This window comes from Pteropus medius, unplaced genomic scaffold (genome assembly GCF_902729225.1).
Source record: "Pteropus medius unplaced genomic scaffold, Ma_sr-lr_union100, whole genome shotgun sequence".
NCBI lineage: Eukaryota > Metazoa > Chordata > Mammalia > Chiroptera > Pteropodidae > Pteropus > Pteropus medius.
The window spans coordinates 12,980,426-12,991,748 of record NW_024346667.1 but is presented as its reverse complement, the minus strand read 5'-3'; the positions used below and the strand labels follow the sequence as shown (position 1 = coordinate 12,991,748).

Sequence of the window (11,323 nt, the reverse complement as noted above, 5' to 3'; positions counted from 1 at the left end):
AGAGACCTCCCCATGTAGGGCCTGCAACCACTTCTACAGCCTGGGCCCAAGAGCATGGAGGCCTCACAGACTTTTCCTGATCCTTCTGTTGCTGTTAAGCCAGAGCACAGCTGTGTGCTCAGCTCTCTCCATAAAATTGAACCCACCATCTCCCAGGCTTCAGCCAGAAGAGCAAGCTAGCAATGCACAGACCAAAAGAAACCCGGACTTTGAAAAACTAGGTAGGTCTGTCTTAATGTCATTTTTGCTTGGATTATTTAGTTCTCCATGTTATAGAGTAGTTTTGTTTTGTTTTGTTTTGTTTGCAATGCTATCACTGCAGATACTGGATGAAAGGAAAAAGTCACACTGGAATCAGAGTGGTAAAGGCTGCGGGTCAGAGGCATCGGTACCTGGAATGAAAACAAGTGTCTGGGGTCAGAGAGACCTCAGTGAAACAGATTCCTGGAGGTTCCACTTCCCAGGCTAAACCCGGTTGCTCTGAGGCTTGTCCTTGGTAGGATGATGGAATTTTTGTGTTCTAGCTTCAAGCAGGGCAAGGATGCACTCTGAAGCATTGTGTCCAATGTCAGGAAATGATTAAAAAACCCAAACCAAACCACCTCCACTCCAAAAGAGCTTTCCGAACGGCTGTTTCTCATGCCATTCTCAGCATCCTAGTCAGTGTGTCAAGTTCTGGGTTGTGGGGTGAGGGGGATCATCCAAACATGAAGATGTTCACTCCAGTTCAGAAGTCTGCTTTGACATTAAGAAGGCAGGAGGGAGCTGAGGCCTCAGAGAGGAGCGCCTGGGTTTCTGGGATGAGAAGGGACCATGTTGAATTGTGGATCTGGAGCCACCCCATCCCACCCCCCAACTCCGAGGAAGCGTTTTGCAGGCCAGAGGGTGACTTGGGTGGAGTGATGGAAGGATCCGATGCGTCTCCTACACCTCGGGTCTCCGACCAGATGTGCTGATCTTCTCATGTCTGCCAGTGAGCACCTTGGAGGCCCAGCTCAAAAGCAAGGGTCATTTGTGACCGGGGGCTAAAGTACAGCAGGCTGCTAACAAACTCTATGACCCTGCGCAGGTGCCTTTTCCATAGACTCTTTACCACACTCTTAGTTTTGCAGAATAACAACACGTTCACTGCCTCTTGCTTCCCAACAGGGGCTATGTGTCCCCCCTGGGCCAGAGGTAAGCAGAACTTCTTGGTAGATGCTTTCAAAAGCATCTGTTTGGAATGGCCTGTCTTCCCTTAAAGATCTGGGGGAAACACAGCCTTTTTTTTTTTTTTTTTTTTATAAAAACCACCCTACATATATATGCATATATATTCTGTGAGTATAAACTTTTTTTCACTACTGTCAACCCAAATGAAACATAATCACAGCTCAATCTGCTACTACTCACCCTTAAAGGCATTCAAAAATAAAATATTAAAGATTAATGCTCTCCAACTATTAAAATGCTTTGACTTGTGCTTCAGAAGATTTTGTCATAGCAAGAGGTGAGCCTGGAAGGGAATGTGGATGATTTCTTAACTTGGATACAGGCACACTGGCTGCTTCACTCACCAGATTAAGCCGGACATTTATTCTGATGACACCATCGTTGCCAGCCTACCACCTCCCACATCCTTCTCCCAGCCACTTCCCAACCATCTGGGAATTGCATCCTTTAGCATATCAGAATCAATGTCCTCTGAGGATACATTTTATTTGGAAAAGCAACCAAGTCTTGTGAACAAAGAGGCTGAATCAAGCTGGATTATACCAACTGGGGTAAAGCACAAGTTATGACTATGTAAAGAACGAGGTCAACTTTCTGGTAATGTATATAATTTTGTCCTGGAAGTCATTCTTAAATGGAAGTGGCAAAGCGCTTCCAGCAAAGACCTCATCATCAGAAAACGTGCTTCCCACGGCCAGCATAAATGCTGGTAGGTTTTATTTTTGGTCTTGAGCCCTTTTGTTACTCTTAGTTGCTAAAGTTACCTGCCACACATCCTTCTGGATGGTCACTACGTTTAAGAGGTTTGGGTATTCTTCAGCAAATGTAAAAGCTTTTCTGATTTACATAGAAGAATGGTCGTTATAGTTTTTTTCCTGACCTGCTCAAACATTACAGGGGTGCCGAGAAAAGTCAAAGGCTACCAGTTGCCCAATGGGTCTGGCATAAGTCAGTTGAGAGAAGACAGAAGCCACCACGAACAGTTCTGAGTGGAGCGGATTTGCTTCTCTGGGTCCCTTCCCACAGGTTCCGAGTCAGGGGGTGGCCTTAGGATCATTTCCTCCACCCCCGCCCCACTTTTAAGATGAAGCAATCATGCAATTCTGTAGCCTAGGAAGGCGTAGACAAATAAGGCGGAAGTTTTCATCTCTTCTACTACTGGTGGGGAGCATCCCTTACCCCTCAAGGGCTTGTTTGGACCAGACCATGAAGGATAAGTGAACCGGGAAGAGGAGAAGTGGGAGAACACCTTGGGGGCCCCTCCAGCACGTGCATGAACTCAGATGGGCTAGAGAGATCATTGCCCCACAGTTCGCCTCATGCTCCAGCTCCAGTGTTCCCACGGGGAGCTCTAAAAATGGCCCTCCCTCATTGGGTGACAACTGTTGGGCCACGGGGACTGTAGTTAATGGCTGGTCCAACCCTCTCTTAAAAAACCAAAGGCTAGAGTTTACCTGTCAAGGTCAAATACTATTCAGTAGCAGGGCCAGGATGTGTTCCTTTCGCTAGTCACCATCACTTACAGAGGAAGTCCTGACCAACTGCCAAAAATAAATGAAGGGAGAAAATGGTTTTAGAAGCAGCCTGTGAGCAGATCAGTGAAGGAGCCTCCATGGCTCAAGATTGCCTTGCAGAGGGCAGCAGCGAAGCTCGCAGGAAGACCTCTGAGGGAGGAGGAGAAGGGAAGGAGGAGTACAGATAAATTTATTAGTTAAATACTGATTTTACAGCCATTTCACCTTAAGACAATGTTAACAGGTTTGTGGGGTAGGGAAGGTATATGGCCTTCATGAAAGAAAGCAATGTAAATGATTAAAACAGAATCTTGGTTTAGAGATAGTCTCTGCTACAGCCTAGAGGATTTTTGGTTGAGGGGGCCAGGTGTTTTGGGGTAGGACGTAGTAAGGCCACAGTCTGCTACAGCTCTGTTGATAAGGAGGACATGGAAGGAGTCTTCGTGAGCCCCATGAAGAAACGGCAACATGGAGAGGAGAAAGTGGCCAATTCCAGACCAGCACAGAGCTCTAGAGCCCCCGGCCACCTCCGTGTCTTATATTGGTCACCGTCCTTCTTTCCATGAGTTTTGTTTTGTTGTGTTTGTTTGCTTTGAATGTATGTTGCTTTTCACCTCATGAACGAGAGATTTCTCCTGGAGAAAGGACGCAGGTGTGGGCCCTCCGCTCGTGGCAGAGAGGCGCCCCTCGGCAGAACCAGGGCATCAGCAAGATCCGAGTGCAAGCGAGTCAGCATCCCCGGGGAATCCTGCCTCCCCAGCTCCCCAGACAGCGCCTGCCCCAGCCCCAGCCCCAGCCCCAGCCCCAGACAGGGTCCACCAGGCAGTCTCTCCAGAAGGATCTCCCTCCAGTCTTAGACGGGTACCAGTCAAACTTGCTTTAGCAGCAGGATCTATTTTGTTCTTACTCAGAACCCCGCGTGTGGGATGGGGTGGAGGCAGGACTGGGGGGGCAGGACGAGCTTGAGGGGAGCTGCTGTTTGGCTAATCTGTGGAGCTCTTGTTTTGCCGAGGAAGGGACATGTCCAGGCTGAAGGCAGAGCCAAATTGCTCAGAGCACTGGAAGGGGCTTTTAGTTTCAGAGGCCTTGGGGTGAAGAGAAGGAGAGCGACGAGGCTGTGAGCTGGGACAGGGAGCTGGGGAGGCCAAGTTCCAAGCTGCGACTCTGCCGACGCAGCCCCCTGTGGTGGGTGACACCGCCTCTCCTCCATCTCCCTACGGAGCACCCAGTGACACCGGCGCTATGCCTGACATCTCTGGAGTCAAGATTCAGTATTGAGGAATGCAGGGGGTGTGCAGAGCCTGAAGGGGAGTGTTGGGCAAAGGTAGCTGATGCCCGAAGGGGCCTGTCACATCCAAATGCATGTCAAACAGGTGCCCTGGCTCAGGCTGGAGCAGGGGTCCCAGTGCCCTGACGCTCCACCTGCCCTCAGATCCAGGGTGCTGGGAACTCAGCGGAAAAACCACCATCTTGGGCCATAGTGGTGGAAAGGCAGGGGAAGGACTTCTCATCTCTTGTCAGGGGTGGAGTGGGGCAGAAAATGAGAAAAAGTCTGTAACTCCACAGAAGGGACTTAAGTGTGCTCCTAGCAAAGGGTGGGCGCTTCCAGATCAGAGTCTGGGCTCCTTCCAGCCGCCCACCTTGAAAAGGCATCTGATGAAATGCAGCACCCACTTCCCCTAACCAAATCGTCGACTTCAAGTTTCTTCCCAGTTGTTGTTCCGGAGTCATTCCCAGACAGAGCAGGCCGGCCGCTGGGAGCCCAGAGCCTCGGCTCTGCTGTTCTCCAAGTCGCAAGTCCATGCAGGAATCTGAGGAGGAAGGGAGGTGACATTACGCAGTGATTATGTCCCCGTGACTGTCAGCCAAGGCCAGGCTGTTCCAAGGGTCCTGCTTGGAGCTGGCCTGAGGCGACTGGCTGACAGAAGACGCGTAGCCTTGTGGGGAGAGCTTCAGGGCCGAGAGGACCGGGTGGATGGAGGGCCCGTGGCCAGACATCGAACCGACTGAGAACGTCTGAAAGCAGAAGTGCAAGAAGAGGTCAATGGAATCGCTCCCGAGGGCTCGGGTGGGAGGTCTGGGCCGAGAGGGGTGCCCCATCATGCAGGTGTCCCCAGGCTGGCTCCCACCCCTCGAAGAGGCACCAGAAGAGAAGGCCAAAAGACAAGGGAAGGACAAGGGACCCCGGCACTTTTGTTTTCACTACCCCTGTGCTATGGGATGCAAAGGGGCTGCGTGGTTCATCGGGTGCTTCTGAGCAGTACGCGCGCAACCCAGGAGGTTTGTGAATGTTCTAGTTTTTCAGAAGGCTCTGATAATTATCCAGCCTCCTGTACAGCGTACAGGCAGGGGAGACATCAGAGTTAATATGTGATCAGAGTTAAGACTGTGATCAGGCTTGAGAGCATCCTGATCCCAAATGACAGGAACCACAGAGGGGAGGGGTGGAGGCGCAGGGATGTCATCATATCCAAAAGAGGGGAGTGGGGGACTGCAAGCCCAGCTTCTGCACACACAGACGGAGCTGGGCCCGCAACCGGCTCGCATCAACATGGCATCCTGCCCTCTGCATTTCCATGCCCTTCCCAGGCTAAGATGGCCCTCCTCTCCTTCCTGCTGTTAAATCTACCCATCCAAGGTCAGAACAGCCCTCATTTAGGAGACAGACTTGCCTAGAAAGCCCGACCCACCTTCTGCCTCCTGCAGCCCGCTGCACTTGTACCTCCCTCCCCAATGCACGCAGTCGGATTGAGGCTGTAATTGTGTGTCATATTCTGTGCCAGCCCCAGACTCCAAAGGTCCTGGCACAGAGGAGCTGCCACACATGTGTGTCTCACAGTTGTGTGTCTAAATCACTGTAGCTTGATCAGATGTGCTGAAATAAATCCCCTAGTCTGGCGGGGTGGGGGAGGGCCTGAGGGAAGTGGTCAGCTCCCTCGGCCACATGCTTCAGGCTCCAGTGCTGGCCTGGCCACCCGGTGCTCTGAAACCTACTTTCCCATGGGCCGTCCCTTCTCTCCCAGCCAGGGCTATACCTGGGAAATGGAGCTGCTGTGTCCGTAGTGGGACGCCAGCCCGGGCTCTGTCTTGATGGGGCGCATCTCTTCACCACTGCTGGTGGCTGCAGTGCTGGAGTTGCTGGAAGCGCTGCTCGTGGGAGGAAGGCTCTCACCGCCGGAGGGACCTGGAACAAGGCAGAGTCAGGACACCCAGAGCAGGGGCAGGGAACAAACGGAGGGCAGTCCTTTGGGACAGCCAAGGTAGGTCCATATTAATGGTTTATTTACATTTGCTGGGGAGAGAAGCAGGAGTCTTTCATCAGTGTAGGGCAACGGTTCCCAAAATGAGATTTTCAAGGAAATTTTTTCAAATGACAGACTCACCACCCCTTATCCAAAACCCTTGAGGCCACATGTGTCTCAGGATTTAAAACTTTTCAGATTTTAAAAAGGGCAAATACTATACTATATAAAACAACACCTCCAGTGAGGTCTAGGACAACACCCCATATATAAACACATTAACAGTTTATTTTGTTTCGATTCCACATGTTAAGTGAAATCATATGGTATTTGTCTTTCTCTGTCTGACTTATTTCACTTAGCATAATACCCTCTAGGTCCATCCATATTGTTGTAAATGGTAAGATTTCACTTTTTATGGTTGAGTAATATTCCATTGTGTATATGCACCACATCTTCTTTATCCATTTGTGTATTGACAGACACTTGGGTTGCTTCTACAACTTGGCTATTGTCAATGACGCTGCAGTGAACATAGGGGTGCAGATATATTTTTGAATTAGTGTTTTGGTGGGTACTAGTACTAGACTTATCAGGGGTATCACTTCATAAATTGTATAAATGTCTAACCACTATGCTGTACACTTGAAATTAATTAAAAAAATAATGTTGAATGTCAATTGTAATTGAAAAATAAAATAAACATACTAACAGTTCTACAGCAAAACGTGAATTTTCACAAGTGGGGTAAATAAAGACTATAAATAGCCTGTATCTGTTCCGATTAGGTTTTTCTGCCAAATCTAGCACCTCTGATTTTGAATTTTGGAAAGGGAAGTGTACACCTGAACCAAATGCCTTGTTCTTCCTGTGACCGCGACATGTAAGGAGATGAAGCTACCCTGGGGGATGCATGTACCTATAAACAGTGTGGAAGCAGGAGAAAGGTGGAGGACCACTGATGGAAAACACTAGAGGGTCTGATAAGACATGAGCCTTTGTTGAATCTGGAAGATGACAACTTTGGTCATGTTCTCAGTAGTGGAAAGAGGAAATTTATCTGGTTCCGTTATGCCTTAGATTAGAAGATAAACTCTCTATCAGATTAGCTGATTTATTTTCTCTGCAATTGCAGCATGTCACAGTGAAATCTTTAATTTGGTAGCGGTACTGAGGAGGAAGTACTTTTAAGAGGGGACATAAGTAGTCCTCAGTCTTAATCTAGAAATGGAGAGGGCAGAGTGGCATATTAATCAGTCTATGGACCCCGAAACATAAAATCTTGGGTTTTCATTCTAGATCTATCCATTCATAGCTATATGACTCTGGTTAAGCCACTGCCCTCTCCGAGCCTCAGTTTGCTCATTAGTAAATGGGGTAATAAACGGGTTTTATGGGGGATCTTTAAGGATCAATAAGAGAATATTTGTGAAGGAGCTTTCTAAAGTACAAAGCACTACATGATGTTAATTATACGTTGGCTTACAAAGCAATGTGCTGTGAACGTGACTAAAGGGACCCTGTCCTCCCAGATCCCAGTCAGCCCAAAGAGAATTGAAAGGAATGGAGTTCTTGAGTGGCTGCATCACCAAAGATGGAGGGGACCAAGTCATGTTCCTTTTTCCTTCAGGCTCTTGACCAATCCAGCTGGCCACTGCAGTCTTCACAACTGGCATTGATCAGGCCACAGCTGGAACTGGGCCTGCTTCAAAAGCTCCCAATATGACCCATGGTGATGGTACTTTTTGACGGGTTATTCATTTTGTCCTGAAAAGCTGGGGATAAATGATGCTATTATTATATCTCAGCAGCCTTGGCTGGCCCACCTCACTAAGAATACATGATTCTGACACGCTCCGAGGGCTACAGACTTAGTCATATAATTACACACAGCTCTTTCCCTCACCTGCTGGTGTCTTAGATTTATTAAGGTTCTTGGGCTTCCGTTTTCTGGTCTGAATCCCCTCTTTCCGCATCGCAAGAGGCCTGGGAACCTAGGAGATTAGAAATCAATATCTATGGTTTTCCATTTGTAAATGATCAGATACAGTATTTAAATACACACACACGGACACACACACACACACACACACACACACACACACACACACACACACACATACACATCATATGGAGGGCTTTGCGGTAGTGTGGCCACATCAGGACACTATAAAAGTGAAAAGGGGGTGCTATTTATATAATTATGCCAAGAAAACGGCATGAACTCGGATAGTCCTGGTGAGTCAAGATGTGAAGTCACTCTATTTAGAGCAGCTCTTCGCTGCATTGAATCCGACGGGAGCAAAGGGTGGTGTTGCCATGGGAGGTAGGAAGCAGCAAGAGATTATGCTGGAGATGCCCCTGTGGCCAGGTGCTGAGATAAACTGTGGACAATACTTTTATCTCATCTGACTTCTCATAAATAAGCAGCGACTGTCAGGTGTCATGCTCTTGAGCCTTTCACAGAGACCAAAACAAGTGTCTGAGGAGCAAGCCTTCACCTTTCTAGTATTTTTAAATATTGCTCCTTCTGCACATCTGGTTTCTTCTAAGCCTGGCCAACCAAATCTTTTAGTCCCTGGTCTCCCACACAGGATTAATAAAGGCCATACCTGGAAATACTGAAAGAAAAGCAATTACCACTTCAGGGATTCTACATGGAATGGTTAAGAAAAGGGCACCAGCATACATGAACTTGAACTTGCCTTCCAGTCAGATGAGACAGCAGTCCTGCGTTTGAGGGTAAGTATACTCAGGCCCTCTTAAAGCCCATCCTGACTTCAGAAGAATATTGCCCCCTTGTTTATCCCCATCCACCTCAATACTTCAAAAAAAATTGTGGTAGAATACATATAACATAAAATTTACCATCTTGACCCTTTTTAAGTGTACAGTTCAATAGTGTTAAGTGCATTCACATTGTTGTGCAACCATCACCACCATCCATCTCCCGAACTCTTTTCATCTTGCAAAACTGAAACTCTGTCCCAATTAAATAACTCCCCATTCTCCCCTCCCCTCAGCCCCTGGCAACCACTATTCTACTTTCTGTCTCTATGAATGTGACCACCCTCGGTCCTTCATACAAGTGGAATCATATAGCATTTGTCCTTTTGTGACTGGCTTCTTTCACTTAGTGTAATGACTTCAAGGTTCATTCATGTTGTAGCATGTGTCAGAATTTCCCTCCTTCTAAAGGCTGAAGAGGATTCATTTGTATGTATATAACACATTTTTTTAATCCATCCATCAGTGGACATATGAGTTGCTTCCGCCTTTTGACTATGGCAAATAAGGTTGCTATAAACATGAGTGTACAAATAAATGTTTGAGACTCTGCTTTCAATAATATGCAGTATAAAAGTAGCTTTACTACCAAATCCACACCAGCATTACATATTATCGCACATTTCAATTTTTGCCAAACGTTTGGGCAAAACAGGGAATCTCAAGGTTGTTTTAATTCACATTTCCCTGATTTTTAGTGAGGTCCAGCCTCTGTATATGTTCAGTGACTATCTGAGCCGCTTCTGTGAATTGTCTGTTCATATTTTTTGTACACTCTGGGAAGTGGGCGGAAGATTGATTATCATTTTCTTATTATTCTATAGGATCTCTTTTTTGTTTGTTTTACTTGTGTTTAGTCTTATATTTGAACAAGACATGCATATATACCATCTAAAAGGTACAAAGGAAATACACAGTGAAAAATGTGTCCCTCCAACCCCCGTGTTCCTTTTCCTAGAGGCAACCTGTGCTACATACTACCAGATTCTTATGTATCCTCCTAGAGTTGTTCTATGTATATACAAGCAACTACATATAAATTAGGTTCTCCTTTTTTCTTTATAAAAATAGCGTCATGTGTGGATATATGGGACATTCTGCGTGTTGGCTTTTTTTTTTTTTTTTTTTTTTTTATCATGTAATGGAGATTGCTTGCTAATTAGGAATGAGCAAAAAGCTTTGTAGAAGCTCCCCTGCATTGAAAAGTGTTGAACCCTTTCTTCTCGACATATATATGTGTGTATCAAATTGTTTTATTTTGGAGTCTTTTTTCCCATGGAACTAATATTAAACAAGAGTACACCTCAAATATATCTTCAAATTTTATCTTATATTAAGAAGAGTTTTTGGAAAAAAAACTTCAGTTTAAGAAGTTTCCTCTCTTCATACACAAGATTTTCAAATATATAAAAACTCCCCTCCTTACATTTTCTTCTCATATTTTTATTGTCTCTAGTTAAAGATGTTTTAGATTTTTGTATCTTTAATTCACCCATTTATTTTTATTTTTAGGAAAAGATAGAGATCAAGCTTTGCGTTTGTTTTCCACATTATGTTTATAGAAATAGTCTTAAACAAGCTATCCTTTATCCATTAAACTGTTACCTTTGTTATATATCATATAACCATATGTGTGTGTATATGTACACATGTGTATATGTATACACACACACATATATATACTATTTCTCAGTCTCCTCATCTGTAAAATGGGAATGAGACTTATATAATGTTAAAGATGGAAGCGACCAGCAATGTTTCTACTGTGGCCTGAATGTCTGTCCTCCCAAAATTCGTATGTTGGAGACCTATCCCCCAAGGTCAAGGTATTAGGAGGTGGGCCTTTGAGGGATCATTAGATCAGGAGGCTGGATCCCTCGTGAATGTAATTAGTGTTCTCCTAAAAAAGACCCCAGAGCGCTGCCTCACGCCTTGCACTGTGTGAGGACACAACGAAAAGTCTGTGACCTGGAATAGAACCCTCCCTTGACCATGCTGGCTTCCCGATCTCCGACTTCCAGCCTCTAGAACCACGGAAGTAAATTTCTGTTGTTTATGAGCCACCGAGTGTGTAGAATTTTGTTACGGCAGCCCGAATGGACTAATACAGACAGTCTCGAAGGGCCCTTCCAAATCCAAGTATCTGTGTTAAGAAGGAAAAAAACGAATAATAGTCTGAAGGGAAGAAGATTAGTGAGAACTGAGTGATGAGTCTGAAAGATCACAGACGCGGTCGCGGTGCTCGTCCGGCGGGGCGGGGCTACTCACCCCGTGGAGCTTCATGTACAGGCCGCAGGCGTTGCACACCGGCTCGCCCTCGGCGTTGCGGCGCCACAGCGTGGTGGTGGTGGTCTGGCAGTTGGCACAGGAGAGGCCCACTCGGCGGGAGGCGGACTGCAACACAGGACACAAGCCCTTCAAATCTAAGAGCGAGGCAGGTGCTGAGGCTTCTACTTCACAGGGAACGCCGCGGGGCTGCCCTCCTTGAATGGGCAGCAGGGCGTGAGCATCTCAGACCAGCCACAGCGCCAGAGCCCTTCCTCACCTGAGCCAATCCTGGAGAGGGGT

General features: G+C 46.7%; 1 protein-coding gene across 1 annotated transcript in view; it reads right to left on the bottom strand.

Moving 5' to 3' along the window:
* Positions 1-2,895: 2,895 nt before the first annotated feature.
* GATA4 (GATA binding protein 4) overlaps positions 2,896-11,323 on the bottom strand; it is a 58,851-nt gene continuing 50,423 nt past the window's right edge. The window contains exons 3-6 of the mRNA XM_039875775.1: positions 11,024-11,268; positions 7,875-7,962; positions 5,762-5,910; positions 2,896-4,742 (exon numbers count right to left, since the gene is read on the bottom strand). Coding sequence (XP_039731709.1) covers positions 4,560-4,742; positions 5,762-5,910; positions 7,875-7,962; positions 11,024-11,268 — 665 coding nt within the window. The 3' untranslated portion in view covers positions 2,896-4,559. The remainder of the gene's footprint in view (positions 4,743-5,761; positions 5,911-7,874; positions 7,963-11,023; positions 11,269-11,323) is intronic.